At 38.5% G+C, this 26,495-nt stretch overlaps 1 protein-coding gene across 2 annotated transcripts; it reads left to right on the top strand.

Moving 5' to 3' along the window:
* Positions 1–324: 324 nt before the first annotated feature.
* EXOC3 (exocyst complex component 3) lies at positions 325–26,009 on the top strand. Of its 2 annotated transcripts, none has more exons than XM_038128619.1 (13): positions 325–404; positions 3,197–3,381; positions 7,220–7,439; positions 9,107–9,788; positions 14,226–14,343; positions 16,494–16,619; positions 18,127–18,227; positions 18,715–18,825; positions 19,541–19,691; positions 20,419–20,541; positions 23,157–23,318; positions 24,477–24,604; positions 25,057–26,009. In XM_038128619.1, the coding sequence occupies exons 2-13, from the start codon at positions 3,238–3,240 to the stop codon at positions 25,226–25,228; spliced, it is 2,238 nt and encodes a 745-aa protein (XP_037984547.1). In that variant the 5' UTR covers positions 325–404; positions 3,197–3,237; the 3' UTR covers positions 25,229–26,009. The 2 variants fall into 2 exon arrangements, with proteins under 2 accessions (XP_037984547.1, XP_037984546.1); XM_038128618.1 differs by having other exon boundaries at positions 343–461.
* The last annotated feature ends 486 nt before the right edge of the window (positions 26,010–26,495 follow it).

Below are 26,495 nucleotides of genomic sequence, written 5' to 3' on the forward strand. Positions count from 1 at the left end.
CAGCCCATTCCAACACTTAACAACTCATCCCGTGAAGAAAACACTCCGTTCGCTTCCTTTTTTTTTCCCCAGACGACACCCACTGCAGTAGGCGGCCACTCCAACCCCAAGCTTTAACCCCTCACAGGAGTCGTGAAGTTTTTTTATTGGCTTTTTTGTTTCTTTGGTTTGTTTTATTATTTTTTTTCCCAAAACGATTTCGGCGACTTTGAACCAGGCCCCAGCAGCACTCACCGCGCCCCCTAACACAAAAACTGTTAAAAAAAAAAATTAAAAAAAAAAAAAAGGAAGAGGAGGGGGAGGAGGCGGCGCCGCCGGCAGCGCGGTGCGCGTGCGCGGCCGGCCGTGCGCCGGCGCACCGTGGGCTGTCAGCGCCTTCCCGAGCAGGGGCGGCCGCGGCCCCGGTGAGTGCCGGCCGCGCGTCCCGCCCTCCCCGCCGCCGTACCCGCCGCTGTCGGCCGGTGAGCGCCGCCGTGCCGGCCCCTGCCGGGCTGTCGCGGGTTGTAGGGACGCCGGTCTGGCAGTGGGAGGCCGAGGGGGTGAGGAGCGGGATGGGCCGGGGCGATCCGGGGAGCCCCTCGGGGTGGCGGGGCCGAAGGGGGTGCTGAGGGTTCGTCCTGTCCCGGGGCCGCGGCGGAGGACGAAGGAGCTCGGCGTGCCCGCGGGCAGGTCTCCGGCCTTTGCCCGGCACGGACGGGCACCTGCGTCGGTGCGAATGATTCGAGCTGAGCCGCTGGTGCCAGGGAGGAGCCGGGCGGGTCCGGGGCTGCCGCCGCTGATTCCCCCGAGCTCCGTTCGGAGGGCTCGCTGCGTTCCTCTGCAGGAGCTGGGGCCTCCTCTGCAGAGGGGCAGCGGCCTCCCCCTGGGAGCCTGCCGCCCCCGCTGGCTCGCCTCTGGAGCGTCAGTCCCCAGCATAACGATGCGATTGCAGCGGGAGCCTTCCTGAGTCGGCTAGGGACGTAGTTTTGTTCACTTCTGCCTCTGAAGATATATGTAGTTTTGACTCACAGCTTCTGTATGAAATTGACGTGGCTTCCTAAAGTTTGCTGTTCCTTTTGGGTGGTTCTACAAGAGCCTATCTGTCTCGACGTGTTAGTTACAGTGTGCTGGCTTCTGATTCTGCTGACGATGTCTTGATGTGCCTGGGTAGTGGCTGTGTGAGCTAAAGATGTTGTAACTTTATGGGATGTATTCAGGGTTTTTAATAAGGGTAGTAATTCAGGATAAATCTCTCTGCTGCAGAATACCATTTCTGTAGTAAATTCATATTTTAAAGTATCATTTTTTTTAAATTTTATAGTTTGGAAATGGATTGAGCCAAACGAAACTGGAGTATCCATTCCAAAGCACAAGTGATGGAAATAGATACTGCATGTTTAGATGAAGAGTAAGAAATCAAACATGGTTTGAGTTAACCAGGCCAGTAGTAAAGAAGGACAGGAGTTTACACTGTAGACATAACTCTGGAATAAGTTCATACTTATGTAATTCTTGAAGGTACTAGAGATATGGAACTTGAGACATAGACTTAGGTTCCTACTGAGCTCGCAGGCAAACCTTGCCTGGAATGTTCTTTAGCCATGATAAGTTATAAAATTAGGAATTTTGCTAATGCTCTACAGAGTCTAGCTGGGATGTAGTTAACTTTATTTATAACAGTACAGTCTGTGTTTTGGGTTTGTGGCAGAAAGAGTGCTGCTCACACTGCGGTGTTTAGCTGTGGCTGAAGAGGGCTTGTACGGTGTGAAGGCTTTCTCTTTTGCTAATCTGCCCTCCACTCCTCTCAAGTAGGCTGGGGGTGGGCAGAGATTGAGAGGGCACAGTGGGGACATCTGACCCAAACTGGCCAAAAGGATGTGTATATCATACTTAGCAATAAAATTTTGGGGGATTTTGTTTCCAGGCTAGTGATTATTCAGAGACTAGCTGGCGCGTTAGTTTGCCTGTGAATTGTAGTAAGCCATTTTCTTTGCTTCAGTTGTTTCTTAGGGTTTTTTGGGTGCTCCCACCCAATGTTTCCTTCATTTATCAATTTTGCTTGTCCCGTGAGTTTTCTTGCTTTTGCTATTTCAGCAAAAAGAAAGAGCACTTTCTTTTTGCAGTGCACTCTGCACTGTTCTTTAGATTACTGTTCTGCTGAGATTAAGTGATGTTCTGGAATTATGAATGCAGAGTGCTCTGAAAATAGATATCTAATTTCAAGGAATAGTATAGGCATGAGAGAGTGTAATCTCTAACTGTGGCAGCAGAACCTAAAATGTTCTGTTTGGTTGCAAGGCTAAAGACATAAAATGTTGGAAATAATTTGAAAGCAACGAGAGCTCCAAATACATTCCTGAGAGGTTTGTGGACACCCTGGTATTGCATCTTTGGTGATGGGATCCTCCCTATTTTCTATTAGTAGCTAACAAAGTTTGAGAGAACAGGTCTGCCTTGATGGACAGCAGATGTTACCTTTTCCCCATACTGGTTTGCCTGCATATCTTGGCTTAACTAGAAATTCTGCTGGAGACTGAGGTGAAATACGTGAATAATTTTTCCCTACACCCCTGATGGACTGGACTGACACTGTGAGAAGAACTGAAAACAAGAGTAGGAAATCAAAAAATTATCCATCAGAAGCCTAAGTGGAAGTGCTCAGTAGTTAAGTCTCTGTTTGGAGCTTCCAGTGCCTATGTTTCTCCCCAGTTTTGGTAGCAAAATTGGCTTATTGCTGCAGGAGGGCTGTGGTTCTCTCAACTCGACCCAATTGTAGTTCAGGCTGAGTTAGGACTTTTGCTTGAACTTTCTAAGAGATTCCATTATGCTTGTCTTATTACCCTTTTAATAGGCCAACCTACCCTTGGATTAAATAGAATTTCTTCTTTTAATGAATATTTGGTTGTCTTGTGGTGGGGGTTTTTTTTGGTGGTATTTTGGTTTGGATTTTTTTTAAATTCAAACTTAGAGCAAGGTAAATGCAAAAACAGCAACGAGAAACATTGCAGGGGAACTAATGAGACTGAGTTAAGTGCCTTTAAATGCAGTTCTTGTAGAATTCCAGTTGCTTCTTTTTAGAATGCAGTGTAATGATGCTTCTGTCAAGTTTCACAGCTTTTATTAACAAAGTTAATTCTCCAGTTGTTAGCTTTGAAATGTCACATAGCCATCAAATGAAAAAAGGTGGGCTTTTAAAAAATGTTTTGATTCTTTTCAGTCCTCTTAAGTAATGAAGGCATTCTGAGGTCCAAATCAACCATGGAGGAAACGGATAGGGAAGCAGTTGCAACAGCTGTTCAGAGAGTAGCAGGAATGCTTCAGCGTCCTGATCAGCTGGATAAAGTGGAACAGTATCGCAGAAGGGAAGCTCGTAAGAAGGCTTCAGTAGAAGCTCGACTCAAGGTACAAAGTTGGATAAACCTGAGTGTCTGTGGTGTATCATCAGTGTACTTTCTTGTTTTTTCCTTCTGTTTTATTTTGTTTTTTTGGTGTGTTGTTGTTTGTTTTTTTTTTTAATCTCCATTTCAGCCAGATGGATAGTTTTAAATTAGGGACTTCAGTTTTTACTTTGTGTCCAAACCAGAAAATCTGTGTCCTGAAAGTAATGCAAACTAACGTTGTACATCTTACTAATGTTTTATTCAAGCGTTTCAAGTATTCTTAGCTCCCGTACCTTCTGCAGTTTATTCATGGACAGCTACCCTCCTGTGCAGCCTGTCAGACAATAAACCTTTGTCTTAGTGACTGAATACTGAACTTAGAACAAAAAATTGATGATTGCATCTGAAAAAGGATCAGTCAGTTAACCCCTCTGACTTTTACAAGGGTTTAGGGAAGATAGCTAAAATATATTACATTTTTGTCTCTTGTGGAAGTGACCCCATGATTTTACTCCTCTGCATGTGTACATGTGAGTGGTTGCACATTCACACACATGGACTTAGCCTGAAATAGGAGTTTGGTCATCCTGTGTTTATTGTCTGTATGTTACTGAGTTTTGTGTTTTCTTCCTTCACTGGTATAGCCAATAGTCATTTTAGACCACTGTATATAAGCAGGTGGAGTAGAGTCAGTCTTAGAAAAGTGTTTTGGGAAACATTTTCTCAGGTCAAAGTGGCTGGTATACACTGTACCTAATCTTACATTCCACTTAGTTTATCTTGCAGCTATTTAATGGCTCTTCCTTTGTGGGAGTCTGTATGAAGTAGAAGAAAACCAGTTTTCTTGCACAGTGAAAAAATTTGGTATTTATATATAATGTGCTATTTATATATAGCAAATTACATGCTGATTTTTGTAGCATAGAAACAGAAATTTTTCTGATGACTTGGACTGGGCTTTTCAGATTTAAGTCAGGAAGCATATAGAGTCTATTAATAATGGATCAGCTGTTTAGTTACTGTGATCTATTTATAATACATGAGCACAGTCATTTGCCTGGCTGCTTCGCTAGACAGTCGTGACTAAACTTTGTAAGTCTTGTAAACGCCTAAATCCACTTTATAGCTACTTTCCCTATTGTTTGCTTCAAGTTCAGTCATCCATATGTGGTCAGAAATACCTGCTCCAGAAAGAAGTTCAATACCCCTTAATCCATTCAGGATGCATTCCTGACAAAGGTGCTGGTTAGTGATGCAATGGGCAGCAGTGCTGATTTTCCCATGAGAATTACTCTGTGGAAGGGAGCACAGAGAGGATGTAGGAAATAGTCTTGCTGTGGATTTAAACTGTGTCTGTGTGTGGTGTGGAAGATGGGGAGACAGACATTGGGATTATCAGTCAGAGGAGTTGCTGACTTCTTGGACGGAATTGATTACTGCTTCGTCTGAGTGAATGAACACATGGGAAATCTTTCAGTGTGAACATGTTAGGTGCTTCTTTCTGACTGGATATGCTGCCATCTTTGTCATCATTTTCTTGAGGTGAATCTAAACATCCTCTCCAAATCCTCTCCCATATATTTAATTATGTCAATTTCTTGTATCCCTCACTGCATTTCTTCCCATGTAACATAAACTCTTAGAGGAAAATCTTCTTTGAAACATATCAAACTCATCAGTTTTGTGTGTGAGATTGATGGCACTCAGTGAAGCAGTATTTTTGGGGTTCAGTAGCAGAATTGTGAAAGAATATGCAGAAGAGCACCAGGTAGCATTGTAGACTGGTGCTTTTGGGTTCTGTAGTCCAGAATGTAGAAAAGCTGCTTGAAATCTCTTTCAGAGCCTATAAAATTGTAATTGTTGGCAGCCATTTTTGTTTGTGCTCTTACTCAATCTCTGGAAGAATTTCTCTGTGAAGAAATTCTGTATAAATACACATATCCTAGGGAAGTTTCTAGGTTGTGGATGTTCCAGAATATAAACATGCATGAGTCCTCTCCCTTTTGATTCTTAGCTGCTGTGCAATCGTGGTTTTTAGCCATAGGGAGACCTGGAAGCCAGGATTCTGGCTTCATGTTGAAAGCTGTCAGTTGAAAAAAACATAAAAAGAGAAGTTTTGAGCCCTTTTCCCAGGATGGCTTAGTTCTATTTTCATTTCTTTAATACACTGATGATCAGTCCAATCAAATGAATATGCATTGTAGGAAGCAAAGTCTAGGCTGGGACACGCTTTGTTCCCTGCCCCATCACCTCATCCCCTGCCCCCAGCTAACTGTTTGAAGACAAACTGAGCATGGATGGATGTCTGTTTTTAGAATTTCCCATGTCCATTTCTGTCAGAGGCTGAGATTCCTGACTGTTTCAGTTCAACTTTATCAAGTTCCTGCAAAGGATAAATAGGCAAAAATTTTACTATGTAATACTTGGAAGATCTGACTCAGAAAAAATTATCAAAGCAGAAGTATTGAACATTTAATGATCATGTGATTTTTAAAATACTTTATGGTCAGCTGCAGAAGATTGTGTTGAGTATCCTAATCATCTCAGTTCCTGTAGAGGAAAAATGTGTTAATGCAGCAATTCTATAGATAGAAACAGTATAAAAGTGCCTTACTACTCCTTAATTGTGTGAGTCTGCCAGGAAAATACATTTTTATCAATAAAATCAGCATGTCATAATTTGAAAGTACATAAATAATCTTAGTTTAAAAATCACTGCATTTTTCTGGCACTTTCCCAGTACATTTAAAACACAGTAAATGCTGTTTGCAGTTCCCAGGATTTCCTCTTTGGCTTCTAGTATCCGACAACAAGTTCCACAACTATCGAAGCTTTTGGACCTTAAAAAGTCTGGCAAAAAGTGTGTTTTGAGCTTAGGAAAACGATTAATGCCTCATTTTCTTGCCTGGTTGCCTCAAGTTCCCAAGTGATGCAGCTGAGTTTTCACAGATAGCTTTCTTGTCTTTTGAAGCCTGTTATTTCTAGTTGCATTGTCCACTCCCCTGATTTCACCTTCATCACATCTTTTTAAAACTATGTATCTAAAAAATGTGCTATGGATGTGATCTGATTTTTTTCTCTCAGATATGCTCTATAATGCATTTTCTGTACGGTGTCTGGACACCTGAATGATATTCAGGCCTAACAGCCTCTTTGAAGAGTCATTATTTCAAGTGTCACTTGTCACAAGACATCCATATCAATAACCTGTCTTTATGCCAAAATAATCTAGTAGTTGCCTTGTTGGTCCGGTCATTGATGTTTCACAGCGTGAAAATTATATTCAGTTTGGGGTTTTGTTGTTTGCTTTGACTGAATTGCTTTAGGGGTTTCTTTTGCCTCCAGGAGCTTTTGCAGTTTTTTAAAGAATATTTCAGAATTAAATTTGGGCTTTTTTAGAACATTTTCTGTTGCGAGTAAGAATTTGTAATTGCATTAGTAAAATGCTTTTGAGAATCCGAACATTCCAAACATTCTGATGAAACATCAACTTACTTTTTGATATTCCCCCTTTGAAATTAATTTGTGAAGGAAATGCAGAGAAGTTTCATTCCTTTGATCTGGGTTTAATATAGATTACAAAGTTTACACTCCATCTCCCTAAGCTGCTGTGTTAGTTTGTGGGTGGATTAATTGTATCTAGGTCCTTCAAAAGTGAATACAGCTTCAGAACTTCAGAAAAATGGTATGTGAGCGCACACAACATTGTGCACACTTCTAGTCAATTATAATATTTGCTTTCTTCTTTTTTCTGCTGAAAATGTTAGATACTGAAATGAAAATTAAATCTTGAGGAATGTTGAAAAGATGAAACCTATGAAGAATGATATGGGCTCGCTCTTTGTCTTTTTATATTTAAGGCAGCAATACAGTCACAGTTAGATGGAGTACGAACAGGTTTAAGCCAACTGCACAATGCCCTGAATGATGTGAAGGACATTCAGCAGTCTTTGATAGATGTCAATAAGGACTGGAGACAGAGCATCAACACCATAGAAAACCTCAAGGATGTTAAGGATGCTGTAGTGCAACACAGCCAACTGGCAGCTGCTGTAGAAAATCTGAAGAATATATTTTCAGGTAATCTACTGTCATTTCTATAATCCATCACATACTGAAAACACTTTAATATGAGAGCTTTAAACTTCACTGGAAACTGGAAGAGTTGAGGAAGAATGACCTACACATCACATACAGGGAAGTAGCTGGTAAACATTTAATATAGATCAAGACTAAGTTGTGCTGTAGGAACTTCTAGTCTGGCCATCACACACAACTCACAAAGAAATTTCTTGCAAGTAATCAGTAGCTGGGATAACCTGTTTAGTATAAAAGATTGAAATATGAAAGCAGCAAATAAAGAAAGAATATTTGTTAAGTTGTGGTGTGTTACCACCTGAGCTGGACACCTACAGCAAGCCTGTTGGGTACAAATAGTATGAAATTATTTTAGGAGGCAAAAACATTTTGTACCACTGTACATCTGTGAGGATTTGCAAAATGAAATAAGATTAATGTAATAAAATTGATACTGTAAAGATAAAGAAAATGTGATTACCTGTGTCACTTTGTGTAGCTGTGATGGAATGGACACTGCATTCCATCTTGAGTCATGGTGAATTCCTTGACTCCTCTACTTATGGACAATTTTAAGTATCTTAACCCTGTAACAGGGGCTAAACCTATCAGACCAGTTTGATTTTATTTAAACACTTTTTTCTTCTTTTATCTTCTGATACTAATGTACAAAGTGTACCTATAAAGCAAAACTGCTTCCCAGCCATACCAGCTTGATTAGTTTACTCCATGTACCTATCAGATACAGTGTGCAACTTTAGGAAAAGTGTTTACATGCAATGTCTACCAATTAAAAACAAAGAACAGCAAAATTATGCATGTTTCAATGTGGAGTTGTTTTGGGGGTGTTGTTTGCTTTTACACAGATGAATGCAACTGAGACAAGAAACCTTTTGAGGCTTTCTGAGTGGTTTTTAGTATGAAGCATCTCCCCTTGGAGCTGTTAAACAGTGTAGTTGTTTTGCTTAGAGATGATCAAATGTTTTATAAACAAAGTGGTTTCTATCGTGATTGCAAAGACAGTTACACACAATCATTAGAACTTTTTGTGAGCTGCCAGTTTTATCACTAGCTGCCTTTTTTGCTGTGACAAATTTTTCTGATGAAATTTTTCAGTTATTCCCCCACAGGATCCTGATCTTCCTCTGTAAGATTCCTGAAATACTGAAAAATAATAGACAAAATATCTTCTAAATATTTTAGCAGCATAGGTAATTATCCCTAGCCTTCATTTGTGCCTTAAGCAGGCAAAAACTTTTCAAGAAGGAGGTAAAACTTGGCATTTGTTGAGTTTATGCAGCCTCAGGTTCAATGAAGTGAGTGACTTTTACTCAGGCAAGTTAAAAGCCTTCTATGTAATGTATAAGAAGACCAGCACTGTAGTTTGTTTCATAGACCTTCCAGGATTCATTTATTTATTTTTTGGCATCAGGAGGGAAAGAAAAAATTGTGTTGCACTGTGATCTTTGTTTAGACACTGATCAAAATGGATACGTAAGATTTAATAACAATGTTTGAATATTTCAAAATTATTTCCTTCAAATTATCTAAAATAATTACTATTCTCCAGCTTTTTTCCTAGTACTTTTATTGTCTTGTATTAATTGTTTGTATTTTGATAGCAGTGTTGTACTGTATGTGATTTTCCTTCTTCTTTGCCTGCCTTTCAGTTCCAGAGATAGTCAGGGAGACCCACGACCTGATTGAGCGAGGGGAGCTTCTGCAGGCTCACCGGAAACTGATGGATTTGGAGTGTTCTCGTGATGACCTGATGTATGAGCAGTATCGCATGGACAGCAAAAACACACATGACATGAACCTCATCCACACGTACTTTGGGGATATGCAGAAACTGTCTGAGGAATTGGCAAAGCAACTTTGGATGGTGGTTCAAAGATCTCTTGTTACAGTCCGTCGAGATCCAACTTTGCTCGTCTCTGTTGTGAGGATAATTGAGAGGGAGGAGAAAATCGACAGGCGCATGTTGGACAGGAAAAAACAGACTGGATTCATACCTCCTGGCAGACCAAAGAAATGGAAGGAAAAAATGTTCAATATTTTGGAGAGAACTGTGAGCACACGGATTGAAGGCACTCAGGCAGACACCAGAGAATCTGACAAAATGTGGCTTGTGCGGCATCTCGAAATCATCCGTAAATACGTCCTTGATGACCTGCTCGTGGCCAAGACCCTGCTGGATCAATGCTTTCCTCCACATTATGACATTTTCAACAGGTTGCTAAACATGTACCATCAAGCTTTGGCCACTCGAATGCAAGAACTTGCTGCTGAGGATCTGGAAGCAAATGAGATCGTTAGCCTTCTAAGCTGGGTTTTGAATACATACACTAGGTAAGGCCCCCTTATCCTTTCTGTTAGCAATGGGAGGAGGAATGCAAAGAAGAGACATCCAAAACACAGTTTGTGCTAGTATTTGAATGTCTATTAACATACAATAAGATAAAACAGAAAAAGGGTAAGATCAAACTATTAAGTTCTTTACTATTCATTACACATTTTGCTTCCTGGAAATTGCTCCTTAAAACTTGTTTGTATTTTATAATGTATAATTTTGAGTTGCTTAAAATTTTAATGCAGTTAAAGACCTGCAGGAAGCTACAATCACCTCGTATTTGTGTACCATTTTGGTGAAATATTGGGAAGAACAGGAGACTGAGAGCTCGTGTGTGAAACAAAATGTTTGTTGTGGCCACGGCCCCGGAAGATCTGTATGATTATTAACTTTCTATTGTTCTCTTCTACAGGGGGTGGGACTGCTTCAGTTGCCTCATTATTGTTAAATGGAAAGAATGTGGTAACTTCCTTTAGGTTTTCTCTCAAAACTGTGTGATGATTTGTTTATTTAGAAGAATTTCTGCTTACAAGTTGTTTTTTATTATAGTCTTATGCTTGTTTTATTTGTCTTGTCTGATTTGTTGGGATAACTTAAGCATTATGGAGGTTTATTGCTTTTTTTTTTTCATTTTCCAGGTAGAAACAGCTCAAATGGCAAGTCTTTAGTTTTTGCCAGCATGTAGTTACTAGAGCGACTGATTTGTTTGGGAAAAAGTGCTGCTAGCCTTTCTGTGGCTCATGACTGTAATCCTGTTCTGAATAGCTGGCATTGACCCAGGCTCTGTGCTGTGTGTACTTTTGATGTCTTCAATTGTTCAGTATCACTAACGCAACAAGTTTAGACACTTGGTGGGTTCAGAGTGTAGTGCCATAAAGCACATAGGTTGGAGACAATGCTGTTCTGGGGAGTTCTCATAACCAGCTTTGTGTTCAGTACTCTGTGCTTTACACTGCAAAGTCCTCCTGGTTTTTCTTCCCCGCAAGGAAGAATCAGGAGCACGCACTTGTTCATACTTAGATACCCTTGCAGCGTATAAGAGAGATGCAGCCGCTAATAAGCAGCTGAGTTAATTGGCCTTTTCTTCTTTTGAAGCCCAGAGGAATAACTCTACAGTGAATGAAAATCAGAGATGTGAGTCCTTCTCATGCATGACCTTGGCAGAAATCCTGCTCTCAGGCTCTTCATTTGTGTCCTGGGGCTTATGTCCCAGTAAGGCAATTCTTGGTCTTAAAATTGCCCTTCTACCTTCCCCCAGAAAGCAGAGTAGATTGTTACTGAGTTAGACAATTCAGAACTAAAGCTCTAAATCTCTGTGTTCCATCATTGGAAGGGCAAAGGGAGGAAGCAAAGCCTGTGCTACTTTTATTTACAAAGCAAACAAATCTTGCTAAAGCAAGTCATGTGGCTTGGAGCACCTGGTGTCTGAGTCTTGTGAAGAAGGGGAAAAAAGTGAAAGGACTAGACACGCTACAGGATATCTGAGAATGCTCTTCTCCCTGCATGTCTGCATAACAAGTGGGATGGAAATTAGAAGAAGTACTTAGAGAGAAAAAATCAAGGCTTTGTCTTTCTCTCTTCTCTAAAGAAAAAAGCCCAGGAGGGCAGTACAGGAATTGTATTCCTGTATGTTACAATAAAAGGTTATAAATAGGTTGATAATTACTGGAAAAGTAATACCCCAGAGAAGTTGTGGATGCCCCATCCCTGGAAGTGTTAAGGCCACCTGGTCTAGGGGTGGCATGCCTGCTCATGGCAGGCAGGTTGGAACTAGATGGTCTTTAAGGTCCAACCCAAACCATTTGCTATGATTCTATGAAAATTAGCCATTGTGTATTGGGAGTGCACAGTGGGAGAAGAAATCAGCTCCAGTTTCTGAGTGGGAAGGTAAAGTTCTCAACAGGGATATTTGCAGAGCTTATCAAATCACAGTTGCTGGACGTCTTTTAACAATACAATAAACAATTCTCCATAGAGGTGTGTTTATAATAAACTAGGAATGAGAATGCACTATCTGGCATCATGAGAACTCTGAATAATAGATGGAAAATATAAATTTGTATTGTATCTGCATATTGAAGCTGCACTTCAAAACCAAATGAGAGAGTACAGTCTGAAAAGAAGCATTGAGGTTTTTTTCCATGTGATGAATTGATGAGGTCATGCACAACTTTTTTTCAGTATTTGCAACATAGGAGTTACAAAAGAATCATGGGGGTTTCTTTATCATACCATGTCTGCATGGAAGCTGTTTTTAGAAATATGTTCAACTTACAGCTCAGAAATTAATGCTACAAGTGATGCTTTAGTATTTGAGTGGGAGTTTTATTGTGCTAGGTGGGTTTCTCTTTAGTGTTTAAGCCAATGAGAGTTTTGGAAACATACTCTTATTACGAAATCTGTGCTGGGTTGGGACCAGGACTCCAGTCTGTGTTTGAGGAAAATTATAAATCTTGTAAGATCCTGATGCTCATATTCATAGCATTATTTTATGAGATACTGATCAAGTGTTGACAAAACTGCTATGAGATCACCAGGATTGCTACAGACTGTGTCAGCAATGTTCACTTCAAGGAACAGAAGGAATACTACTATACTTATTGCTGGATGCTGTCTCTGGAGACAGTATCTCTTTTCACCAGATAGAGCAGGATTGGTAGCAGAATAGAAGCTGTCTAAAAATGCTACTTTCTAAATTATAACTAAGTTGAAATTTCAAACATAATTGTATTAACTTCTTGTTGAAGGTAAGTAACTTCCCAACACTTAGAAGTCTTGTACCACTTGGAAGAGGGTTGTCCATCACTTTTTTTCCCCTGGGCACTTGGTTGTGACAAACAGGGAAGAGAAATTTTGTAGGAAGAATCTTTTATGTTGAGGGCTAAAGCTTGTAGAAGCTTTTGGTCCTTGTTCTGGTGTTTCAGGTGATGTGCTTTGATAAAAGGTTATGTCTATGTGGCCTTGTGAACAGGGATAATGATGTATAATGAGGCTACAAATATTTTCTAACAGGGCACAGTGCCATAAACAGCTTCTCATGTTTCCTCTAAATCAACCTAGAGCAGGTCCTGCTATTACGTGTGTTCTTTCTGTAAACAGCAACAGAATAGAATTCAGTTTTCTGAATAGACTGAGCCACTTAAACAATTTCAACCTCTTTTCTTACAAGCCAGTAAGATGCTATTAGTGTAGGATGTTCAGTCACAGTAGCTTTTATGGTTTCAAATACAATAATTTTGGTATTTTAAGTTGGTAGCTGTAGTGATTTTTTTCAGTGCTTTGGGATTTATTTTTTCCAGGAAGTGGAAGCAACACTGTGCCGACTCCCTGCATGTACCCAGAGAACAACTTCAATTTGCAGAACTATACAAACTGGACATTGTTTAGGAATTTAAGTTGCCATTTGTTTTTATAGTAGCCTCTGCAAATACAGAATTTGTGGTTTGCTTCTGAAAAGCACACTGTAAATAGAATGTGAAACAATTTATGTTATTATGATTGAATATATTTCCATCAGCTGTTAATAAAGCACTCTCTGAAGAGTGTGGGTTTGACTTATTGATTTTTTGAGCATGAAATATTAAGAGTTCTTGCTATGTTGTGCTTTGGTATAGCTTTGGGGACTTTTTGATTACACAAGCCAGTCATTTTATGATCTTATATAGATGCAAAATATCACTGCAAAGTATTAATTTTGTTATAATCCTTGTCAAAATATTTTGCTTTAGTTTCTTTTAAATCCGGTAAAATCAAGAACTTTTCTTTGCAAGCAATTGCTCTTAAACAGTACCCATGAAGTGCACCTTTGATTTGTCTTGAAAGATGCTTCTTCCTCTTAGATTAGCTATATTCTTTACCAAAACAGGAAGCTTTTCTTTTAATATATTTTAATTTTTACATGGATGTTATACAGATACCCAAACAGAAGCTCTTTTGAGAATCTGAGGACATTAATTCATACTTGTCACTGATCTTTACTGTTCTAAAATTCAAAATGTATAAATAGTCTGTCATCACCTCTAAAATTTAAAAGCTACATTAAAATGTCCCCTACAAAGAGCCCACAGGCTGAAACAGTTGGCTTTTATTTCATTTCAATTTCATTTCAAGTAATCATTACTTCTTGTACATAAAAGTAAGGAATGCATGGAAAAGTTGTATGTTTAAACGTCTGTAATACTTTTTATTATATCCTGGGCTGTAGCTTTTACATTCTGTTCTTTCATTCATATAGTTTTATTTACATTTCTTGTAAATGCATTTATTGTTGCACTTGCTATTGAAAACTTTTTGAAATGTGTAGGTATTGGAAAATTGCCCTTTACAGTGAACATGCAGAAGAAGTTGCATAGATTTTAGTTTTTTACTTTTTATCTCATTTTTCTTTATTAATCTGAAATGTCTTATTCTTTTTTTTTTTTTTCTTTTTTATTCAGTGCAGAGATGATGGGAAATTCAGAACTGTCTCCTGAAGTGGATGTAAATTCTCTGGATGATCTGATTTCACAAAATGTGGTAGACCAGCTTCTCAGCAAGTATATGTCAACACTCACTGTGAGTAATAACAGTGCAAAGGCACATTCAAATGAGTTTATATCTTCATTAGTACCTCAGTGCTTCTCCTCCATCAGAGAAAACTGTGACAAATGTGAATCTAACACCCTCACTTTCATGAAAATGTTCATATCCTATGTGTAAGTTTCTTTTTAAAGCCATAATCAGATGATTTTATATATGTAAATCACAACATTTCAGGGAGTAGATTTGCTTTACAGACTATAAATAATAATTTATTAGAAAGGAAGGAATTCCAGTCTTCGTATGCCTGAATCCATAGTGCTGGTATGTTAGCACTTAAAAAGACACTGTAAGCAGCTTGGTCCCCATAGTAGCTACATCAACATGTGATACAGATATGATCTTTTCAAGGTAATCAGGATGTTCATGTTTGCCAGTTTGAGTCTTTTAACAGCCTTTTTCCTTTCACGCCTGTTAAATGCATGAGCATAATTTCCTTTTGTGGATGCCATTTCAAGTGTATCTTACATAAAAAGGCACTGCTTCTTTGTTATCCTAAGAGTCACTAGAAACTGGTGACTTTGATGGCAAAACAAGCACTATGTGATTGTCAGATCCACTGATTGCCTCCAAGAGTGGATATTTGGGTAGTTTTAACTTTGGACTTGCTGTTCTTGAATTATCCAATGAATTCCTACTTCTCCTAACTTTAGGAGCTCTTCCAAGCGGAGAAGGGAAATTTTTGTGCTTCTTTGGATGTGTCAGCTACTAAAACATGTCCAGCAACAGCAACTACTTGGACTTTATACTCTTCACAATAATATGAACCAACCTTGTAGTGACTCAAGGAAGTTGTCACTAGAGGCTCTGCTTCCTATTAGTTTTTTTAGGACTTTTATGCAAGTTTATTTTTCTGCACTTACCTTTGGGACAAAAAGCACCATTGGTTTGTTTTCTCAAGCTACTTTTGCCTTGACTCAGAAAATGCCTTTGAATTAATTTTTTCCTCACTTAGCATGAAAAAATACACCTATATTGTTTTTTTAGATTTGTTTTTCCTTACCTACTGAAAAATATTAGGTATAGAATGCTGTTTTATTTTATTTATAGAATGCATATTATTTTTCCAATCACCTTAGCTTGAAAAGAAGTCCTTGTAAATGCTGATCTTAAGGTTAAAATAGTTCCCTGGGCTGCTGGCTTAAAAGATTGTCATGCAAGTCATATCTCATTAGAGCAATTCCATGCTTATGAGGAAGAAAGGTAGCGCATTGTTTCACACAATTGAAGAGGGTACTATATATGGACTTTAATGACCTCTCTGTTTGTGCCTACTGGTGATGTGTAATTTTGCATGGTAGGGCACAGTAATATACCTGTAACATGTTGGAAAGAGGTATGAACATTTATATTACTACAGGTTTTAAGCAAATGTGAACAAAGCAGAAAAGAGGCAGAAATCATCAACAAGTAAGACAGAATTCAAAGAATCCAATTATATATTTAGCAAACATGCTGGTCTTTACTCTTGTGAATAGGTCTGTGATACGTCTCATGCAGAAAACTGGCTTAGTCTGCTTCTAAACCCAGTTGTGCTTAATGTCTGTGTGCTGTAATGTGCTGGGCAGGTGGGAGGAGAGCCAGCCATTGTATCCGTGCTGTGTTCTGCAGCACTCGCGTTCCAAGAAACACAACCCATTTAATCTAATCATGGGGTTCTGTACCCAGCAGAAATGAGCACCAGTTTCCTAAAACCTAGGAGTAAAAGGAAGTACAGGCAGATATGTGCTATTTTTCCTACATTAAGTATTACTCTTATTTTTGCAGCTGGGGAAAAATTCAGTTTGAAACCTAAAGGCTGAGCCTTAATAAATTCTTCCAAAATTAGTAAACATGTTGATTCTGACAAACTGACCTACCCTTTGTGTTAGGAGCACTCGCCTTCCAAAATGTGCGGAAGCTTCAAACTGCACCACTTGTGTTCCAGTACTAACCTTTGTCTTTGTTAATGCAAATTTTAATTTGTCTGTTACCTGTATCCTGTAGGAATGGCAAGAGTGGTCAGCATTAACTGTTACTATGCCACTCTCATTGTGGGAATGACTGCCATTCTAGATATTTTAGCAGAGGGTTTTGTTGTGTTAAATTAAATCTTTTCTTTCTCTTGGTTGTTTTATTAAATGAAGTCTAACATCATTGGCTGGCTGCGAAAAGCACTGGAGACAGATAAAAAAGACTGGATAAAAGAAACTGAACCAGAAGCAGATCAAGATGGGTACTATCAGACTACACTCCCAGCTATTGTTTTTCAGGTATAAGATAACTTGTTTATTCAAGAATATCTACAGAAGCAGTACATTGGAGGAATGGAGAGAAGCCAAACTTTCTAGAATACTATTGTTTCTGTGTCTTTTTAAGTGTATTGAGGGTTTTTTTCCCTGTAGAGCTGTTAGTTGAAGGGATTGTTTCTTTGAAGGTTTTTGTTAACCTTTTTTACTTCAGCGCTTAAAGACATGGTTCTTTTTTATGTGTAGGCTAGAAATATATTTTTAGTTGATATTTGTATTTAGTGAGCTGCTTTTACTTAAGTCTCTTGATGAAAAACTGTGGTATAAGCCCACCAGGTGATATGTGACTTATTAAGACAGTTTTTGTTAATACAGTGCTGAGTTAGGCTGTTTGTTAATATGGTGCAGAGGTAGTTAGGCATGTATTTGTTACTATAAATTACTTATTATATAAAAGCAGATTAATAATAGAATAAAAAGTTGCATTGAAGGTTGAAACTGTTGCTGTTTTAAATGCTGTTAAATTTCAGTTTACATAAATGCCTGTCCAAATTAAAACCAGAAAAGATAAGGCTGTTTCTAAGACCCTTAAAAAAAAAAAAAAAAAGCCAAAAATATCCAAACCTTCACCACCCTGTTGTTGGTAGTGGAAAGTTTTGAAAGTGATCTTTATCAACCAGTAAAGTGTCAGTTTATTATGCTCACTTTCTAATTTTTCTTTACAAATATTGTGTCTGGTACCTTCAATAAAAGATAGATTATCTCTTCTTCCTGCATTTGCTTCCCACTGTATTTTTTTCCATCTTATACCAGGATTTTTGCTACATTCCTTCACATTTGCATTAGTGCCAAGGTTTACTTTATCTAATGGTTTTCAGAAAGTGTGTGATGTCAGAGAACCTGGTGGCTGATGATTGGCTCTAGTGTCATGCTGAGAAGGACTGCAGTACTGAGATGCATGTAGCAGTGAAATTTTCAAAATCATCTTAGCATAGAAACAGCTCATGTTTCCACCTGGCTTTGTATCCTTTCTTTCTAGTTTCCCTCCTCTCAAATGTAGTTTCCTTTAAGTCACCTAGATCTTGTACCTGCTTGTGTTTCTAAAGTTTAGTTACTTCACTGTTGTGAGCTCACTGCTTTCATATGTGGGAGAAGCAAAGGAATTTGAGTTGTAGTGTTATTCACTAACTGCAGGAACTGACCCTGGAACTTTGATACACTGTAAAGCCAAAGCACTACTGAATTAAAGAGATTAAGTACTGTTTTGCTAAATTAAAAATGCAGCTGTTTTCAGTATCAGGAGAACACTGCAGCATGCATTAATGGTTGCCAGTCATATATTAATTACACTTATGAAAATAGTGGCTTTTGGTTTGGTCAGTGGGTTTGGCTGGGGAAAAAAAAAACCACAACAAAAAGCATCTCTAGAGCTGGTGCTAGTGGGAGTCTCCAGGACTCCAAGATAGGAGTTCTGTCTTTGTTTTACCACTGATAAAGGCATCTCTTTATAATTAAACTATTTTTGTCTTAGATGTTTGAGCAGAATCTTCAGGTGGCTGCTCAGATAAATGAAGATTTGAAAACAAAGGTACTCATTCTATGTCTTCAGCAAATGAATTCATTTCTAACCAGGTAACATAATGTTTAAAATACAAATGCTTTATCCTAACTCAGTCTCTCTTTGTTCCTACAGTTCCAATACTTGTTTTTTTGTTTGGATGTTTCTTTATTGCTTTGTCTTTCTCCTATCACATTCATGCCAACCAGGCTTTTCTTCTCTTTCCTTTCCTTCTTTCTTCTCTTCCCCAATTTCCGTGCAGAAGTTCTTCTGTGCTGGTCAGTGCACTCTCAGTTCCTGTCTGCAAATGGCTCTTAATTTTTGAGTCAGTTCTGCTTTCTTTTATGTCTCAAATTTATACCTCGTTCTCTAAAGGAAGGGAGAAAGCACCTCCTTGGCTGGATTCTGCCCAGAAGAGAAGGGCTAAACATCACAAGAGCAACATGCTATAAAATACTTCCAAATACCTGACAGACCCTTATGAAGCATTTGGTCCTATAGGTGTATTTGAGTTCTTACAGATTTGTGTCTGTTTAATGCCATTCCTTTTATGTGTTACAGGTACAAAGATGAAGCACAATTGTATAAAGAAGATCATCTTAAAAATCGTCAGTATCCTCAGTGCTATGTTCAGTACATGATTGCAGTCATCAACAACTGTCAAACCTTCAAGTGAGTCTGCATGTTCTTGCAGTACTGTGAGAAAAACAGCTATTGATATTTCAGTTGCAATACTTCCTCTTCCCAGAACCTTCTCTTCCGTATGCAAAGCAAGTTTCAGTTAACCAGTAGTTTAGCTGACTCAACAAAGGCAACAAGTTTAAAGGTAGTGTTGTTTTGAGAGGCAGGTATTGTGATTGCTTTTGCCTTTGACAAGCCAAGCCATTACCCCTCACCAATGAAAAACCATGTGTTATCCCAAGAATTTCGTTGCCACAGAAACATTTATCTTCAGCTTACAGATTTTGGAAAGATCATTTCAGTTAGTTTGTCTGGGTCCTGTCATCTTTTCTCACCTTCAAGAAGTGTGATCAAGGTGGACTGAACTGGAGAAAAGTAAAGGCAGACCCTCTGTGAAGAGTACTACTAGAACGTGGCTCATGTTTCAGTGATGAGCAATCCAACTTCCTATTCATCTGTATCTGCTGCCACTTGCAGGTCTACCCATCATCAGCAATTTGCTACCAACACTCATGTAGTCTACACTGACCACTCCAAAATCATGCTGGAGAATAAAGAAAGGCTTCCAAAGCAAGAAGCAGGCATTGTTTCCCCTTGTAAAAATAACTGTCCTGTGTCTTTTTCCATGTATGTACTCCAGAAATTTAGTAGTAGTTTAATTGTGCATCAGTGGGTGACAAAAAGCCTTTTTTTTTTCCTGTCACAGAGAATCCATCATCAGTCTGAAAAGAAAATACTTGAAAAGTGACATGGAAGACACCTTGTCAATCAGTCATGCAAACATGGATGCAACTTTAGACATCATTGCTAAAGAAGGCTGCTCTAGCCTGCTAGATGAAGTCTTCATGGATTTAGAGGTTAGAACTTGTTTCCTCAAAAAACCCAGAAGTATTATTTATAAAGAAAAAAATAATTCAGAATTAAGTAGTTGGGGAACCTTTTGATTGCTAAATATATAAAATATGTGGGTTTTATATATGGACTAGCAAAGGGTCCGTAAACATTAGTATTGTTTTTCACTATTATAGTTTGCATGTAGGAGACTGGAAGGTTGCTTAATTAGGTTTCATGGGATGACTTAAGTCAGGTGCTATGTATATAATTAATATTTTCTAGCAGATGTACTTAGTCTTACGTTGTTGAGTTGTAAGAATTATTTGGAAACTGCCGCTGATATTAAGTTGTCATTGCAGGTACAGTTTGCCCGTAATTAATATATTTAATTGATTCTAACAGTGGGCCCCTTTCTGTCTGGTAGATTTCCATGTTTAGGAATTCTAGCTTCTTGTATAGAATCCTTCAGGGAAAAAATTACTACTTTAAAGAAATTGAGAGTATGGGGAGGGAAACAGGGCAATTAGAGAAACAGCAGGAAGTGGTGAAGAGAGATGCTCTGGGACTTGATAGATCTGTAATAAAACTTTGAATATAAATACCTTGAGTGACTCACTTGAGGAAGGATGTGGGAGAAGCATAGTTTAGAAATTGACAACACTTAAAATTGTCTCCCATTTTTTAGTAACTGCACTGATCTGATGAAACTGTCAAAAACCTGATCTGATCTCTTCTTTGTCACCTTCTCAGCCCCATCTGAATGAGCTGATGACGAAGAAGTGGCTGATGGGGTCTAATGCAGTGGGGACTATCTGTGTCACTGTAGAGGATTATTTCAATGACTTTGCAAAAATTAAAAAGCCTTACAAAAAGGTAGGTGCAAAATACTCAGTGATACTTTGCGAATATATTCTGAGCATCACGTTGATTTCTGAACACCACATGGAATTCAGAACTGAAATGCAGAAATTGGTATTGATTCATTACTGGAAAGGAAAAAATGTTCATTATCATACTGCAGAAATCTGAATTTTTTTTGTTCACAGGCATATAATATTGTCAAAGACGGATCTAAGTTGTAGTATTTAGTACAAGAAACTTCTTGGCATGTTACTAGATATTTTTACTACTTTGTACTTTTCTGTCTCTCCTCAGAAGTTCGTACTCAGATAAAATTAGCTCTTCTGAAATTAGTTTTCCTGGTCTGTAATTACTTTTCTTTATAAATGCACATCAGGTAATTCCTAGTTTTAATATATACAAAGAAGCATAGTGAATTTGGTGCCATAAGGGTTAACAAATGCATAGCTGTGTTTAAAGTGCTCTTGCAACAGTAAATGTGCTAGGTTAGGATTTTTTCCCTCTCATCTGTCAAAGGATATCTGAATTTCTCTATTGATAGAAACAAGTACAATAATATGGAAGATTAAAGGCAGGTTTGTGTAATAAGACAGTGTTAAATGATTGTCTAACACCTAGGAACCTAACAGAAGCTAACAAGATCAGTATTTAGGTGAGGTCTTTGAAGAAGCTCTTAGAAGGGCTTACAAGATAGAATAAGTGTATGATTTGGAGACTTTCTTACCTTAATTCTCAAAGTAATAATTTAACTGCTCAGGGTTTCTCTGATGACCTTTTAACCTTCAGTATTAGCAGATCCTAGAGGCCTTACTATGTAAGTATATGTATGTTCAGTCCAGAAAAAGTGCACAAAATAAGTTAGGTCAGTCCCAGAATCAGTCTATATCATAGGACAGCTTTCTTTTCCAGTTGTTACTGTGAGGTACAGGTGCTTGGCATGAGTTTTGAGGTGTTAATACCAATCTCTGCAATCACATATGTTTCATCATGTAGCATTTATTGCCACCTTGTGGAGAAGAAGCTTACAAGCAGATTCTTTGGCATTCAACGTATCTACTTTTCCACTGTCTCCCAGCACAAAAACATCTCCCATAAAAGATGCCATATGTGCTAGCACAGGCTGGACCATGCTTTTGTTTCCCTGATTTGTCATGGGATTTTTTCAGGTTTTAAAATATTCTTGGATAACTGTTACTATAGGACATGAAATGAATGGCACGTACGCTGCTGTTCTCAAGGTGAAGAAAAAAGGGGACATTTATTTTCTGACTCCAACATTTATAGTTTTCTAAAAGTGCCAGTGGATTGGAGGGTGACAGTGCCACCTCTCCAATGACACTGGACAAATCAACAGTCTATCAAATTTCTCTTTCTCCATAAAGGAATTCAAAAAAATGAGTTATTTACAGAAAGTGTGTGAGAAAGTTCATTAGAAGAATGTAGACATCAGAAAACTTAGAAAATCTTAAAAAATCAGGGTGACAGATAACCCTGTTTTGAAAGTGCAGTTTTTAAAAGCCACATGAACAGAGCACCACAAAGAAGACTCCAGCCCAATGGGAAGGAGGGAAGGACACAGTTCTGTAACAGAGGAAATCTGGATCTAAGGCATTCTGCTTTGCTGTTTTCCTCATGTGTAAATTAAATGCTCTACTGTACCACTGTTGGCTCTTGTGGAGTGTTCTGAGTTGTAGTGGAGCTGTTCCTCAGTTCCTCTCCAGCAGGATGGGCCATACATTGTCAGCCCCCCACAGTCTGTTCTGTGGAGTTCATTTTCCTTTGTGTAACTGGCATCAATTCCACCAATGCAAGAGAAGCTATCCCTGAGCATCCACCTAACTCTGGTATTTCTGCAGACTCTTAAGAGCCGAACTTGAAAATGCATTTTCTGTGTTCTGGGTGGGGGTTGTGACTTCCAGTACTTTGCAATTTGTTGTGTTCTCCCTCTTTTTTTTTTTTTTTTTTTTTTTTCTTTTCTCTCTCTTTCCTGATACCTTTTATTCAAATTTTGACTGAAGAACATGTTTCAATAACACCTTGAGATTAAAGTTTGATCATACTACTGTTAAAACATGATAAAAAGTTTGTGACTACCTGTTAGGCCAGATTTTTCTTAATCGTAAGTAACTTTGCTCCCATGCTTAAGGGGAAGAAAAAACACCTGAAGACTTGTGGGATTTAAGGACTCTGCTTACATTCCTATTGAAAAATAAGCATGTGAAGGTTTTGGGGTTTTAGTTTTGTTCTGTATTTCCAAACCTCAGCACTACTCTTGCACCAATACCAGATGCTTCATCCAGGTACCAGTAGATATTTCCCATAAAAAGACAAGTGCAGAACAGCAAATCAGTCAACGAAGATCTGAGAAAGTGATTGTTATTTGGTGCTCCTCAAAAAACTCAGACATATTATTAAAGATATCTTGGGTTTGTTGCTTCTTGGCTCATCATTAGGAAGGAGAGATTTTCATTTCTGTTAGCGCTGTGAAAATCTAAAGCCACTCAATCTATATTAGCAAATTTTGTATACTGGTGTTTAAGTGCAAATACACAGTTCAGAGCCTAAAAATAATGGTTACATCTGCAGGTATCACTGGCATAACCCACCACCTTTTCCATTTCTTTCAGACAATGACTCTTGAGGCCCATCGGCGAGTAGTTGTGGAATACATCAGAGCAATCATGCTGAAACGTATATCTTTCAAGAATGCAGAAGAGAGAAAAGAGGGTGCAGAAAGAATGATCAAAGAAGCAGAACAGTTCAGATTTTTGTTTAAGAAGCTTGCAGCTGTAAGTATTTGCTTTGGGTAGTGCTGTTAACCTGGTAATTTGCAATAACCACACATGTTTATTGTTCGGGGGAAATGGCTAGAGTTAAATCTCCATGTCTCCAAAATTTTGAGTGACTTGGGAATATCAAAGATGCCAGCTGAGGGCACAGACAGAGATTCTGAACACACAAGCCAGCTGCTAAAATTCCTGAGCACCGGTTCCTACTGCTTTGTGTTTATACAGCTCTCTGCAGCTGAATATTTGAATGGCCTCAGAGAGATAGGTACCCTGAATTCATAGCAGTTAGTGAAAGAAAAAAGCAGTTTAAAAAAAAAAAAAGTCTTTGCTTTTCCTGGTTAGAAGAAAGGCTGATCTGGCATCGAACAGATGCTATTACTTATTACCTAAGGAGCATGCAGTGTGTTCATTTGGATCAATAAGACAAGTATGTTGACCCCATTTAAAGTCCAGTAGAAATAAAAAAGGCTAAAAAAAGGTACGTAGAAAAAAAAAATCAATGTACAAGACAGGCCTAAAAGTTTTAACTGCATAAGGAACGGGGATCTTCAAGAAAGCTCCTAGGGCCAACAGATGACAAAATGCAAAAAGAATGCACAGAAAGATAAAGCTGGGGTATTTGATGGAGGAGGCTGTGGAATAAAGGAAACAAACCATACCTGATTGGCAGAACCAGATGACCTTGAATTAAGAATACTAAAATAGTCCAGACTCTAAATAGATCCAGTTCAATCAGTCAATTGCTGAAAGCTCCTTTGGTGGTCAGATGACTTGAAGGAATCTAACAGAGGGCCAGTTTTGAAGAAATGTTTCAGAAGAGATCTGGCTTTCATGTCAGTTATTCCTAATGTTTATGCTCATGATTACCCAAAGTTGAAGACTAGAATGTATCACCATGTGGATAAATACAACATATTGTTTGTAGGACACTACTTTCTTCACTGATATTCTCAGAGTCAGTCTCTGAACGAAGCACAGGGAGGGAAGAGGATTATGGTGACAATTCACAAATACTTGGTTTTTTTAATGACTGAAAATTCAGCTTCTTGGGAAATTCAAGGGCATTGTCAGACAAAATATTAATTAAAGGATTATTTGCAGATTTGAGTATTGCTATTGTTTTGGGACATTTTTAATATTTTTTGTTTACTTTTGCAGGGCTCTGGAGAGGACACTGAAGGACTCTGTGACATCATTGAAGCCATTGCAGAGGTTATCAAGCTGACTGACCCTTCACTGCTCTATCTGGAAGTTTCAACTTTAGTCAGTAAATACCCAGATATCAGGTAATTCTCTTTGCCCTCAGATTTGATATACAGATAGATAACATCATAATTTCCTTGGGGTTTGGGCAAATTTTGAAATTTAATACAGTGTGTAAATGTGTTCATATTTTTCATATTTTAGAATGTAAGCACTTTATTGTGGAAAGTAATGCTAATGTACAATGTATGTGAGCTGGACTAGAAGTTACAACTACTTAAATACTGCAGAGGAATACTAAACATATTTCAGCTCTGTGTGTTGGGAGGATGAAATAGGTTTTACAGTCCTAAAAGCAGCCAAAACAGTGCTTTATATTGAGCAGGAAAAGCCAGTTCTGAGTGAGTAGAGATCTGATTAAGAATAAAAAAGTACCTGAAACTGAGTGAAAGGATTGCCAATTAAGTGCTGTTTTTGACAAAATCTTTCTTCTGCAAAGCCTCCTAATGCCAGTTTTACCCTTTTCCTTTGGCAGGGATGACCACATTGCAGCTTTGCTGACAGTGAGAGGCGATGCCAGCAGAGATATGAAGCAGACTATCATTGAAACTTTGGATCAAGGTCCAAGCCAACCCAATCCAAACTATGTGCCAATTTTTAAAGAAATTACAGTTCCTACTCTCACTGTGCCAAAACTTCTGAAGTAATTGACAGCTCTGTGTTAGTGTGTCATTACTGCTCTGGGATCAACGGGTTTGAAATATTTGTGGGCAAATTTGGCAACGCTATTTTGAGTGAAGTTCAATATACATTGATACTTGCTAGGCATATTTCTTTCTGAAGACTTCGACGTGAGGAAATGCAAGATACCTGAAAGAAGGATTAAAGGTCATGTTTGAAGAACAAAGCTTTTAATGGCATGGTTGTTTTTTTTTTACTGACCCGTTTGTCACAGCTGGCTTTGCTGTCAGCAAATACATTTTTCTTGTGGAATATGTTTGCACAGTGCACTGCAATGCTATATAAAGATATTTATACCAAAACCTGCAGAGCTGTATTAGTGCTGGATATACTAACATACATCACTTACAATGCATAAGCAGACTCCTTTAGAACTGTCTTTATATGGCACTGCATTCCGTGGTAATGTCAATCCACATTATATTTTGTGTATGTACTTACTTTGGTGTAAAATAGTTTATTGCAGAAAACTTAATTATGAAATCAGTTTCCTGATTTAAAGGACTGATTGAAATTGCTACAGTGCAATTTGATTATAGGTTGAATAAAGACATAAGGTACCATTTTTTTCACTGATTCACTAAAAACAGCACATAAAGCACACCAGTTCAATAAAATGTTAAACCATTTCTATATTCAGCTATGATTCTTTGCATCTTTGTAGATTTACAGAGCATGTAAATCTTTTTTTTGTTGTCGTTTTAAGTGTGAATAAAAATTGGATTTAATAGTTTTCTGAAAACACAAGATACTGGCTTTTATTTCCACAATATTTTCAGATTAATTATAAAATAGTACTAGACAATTGTGGATTCAGAATTCCTTGATGAAGGACACATTTAAGGCATTATCTCTTAGTACCCGACTAGAGCTGTCAGAGGTAAGCACAAGGATGACACAAGCCTACATTGTTTTAATTTAGCATTCTGGAGTTTCTGTACCTAACGCCTTTGGGCTGTGGCCAGGCAGGCTTTGTGCTGCTCCAGCCCTGTCCCCAGCTCCTCTGTATCCCAGAAGAGGTATCCACGGGTCAGCAGTTTGGATAAGGCATAGATCTGAGGTTGTGACTTTCTGCAGTGACAGGGACAGTGTGTCCACAGAGATGGTTCAGTAGAGCATCATCTTGGTGTCTCTGTGCTTGAGGGATTTTAGCACAGGAGCTCCTTGGGTCCCATGGGACTGTACACTGCCTAGAAAGTGTAGGCACAGGGAGGGAAACTTGACTGGTTTTCA

Source organism: Motacilla alba, chromosome 2 (genome assembly GCF_015832195.1).
Source record: "Motacilla alba alba isolate MOTALB_02 chromosome 2, Motacilla_alba_V1.0_pri, whole genome shotgun sequence".
Taxonomy (NCBI): domain Eukaryota; kingdom Metazoa; phylum Chordata; class Aves; order Passeriformes; family Motacillidae; genus Motacilla; species Motacilla alba.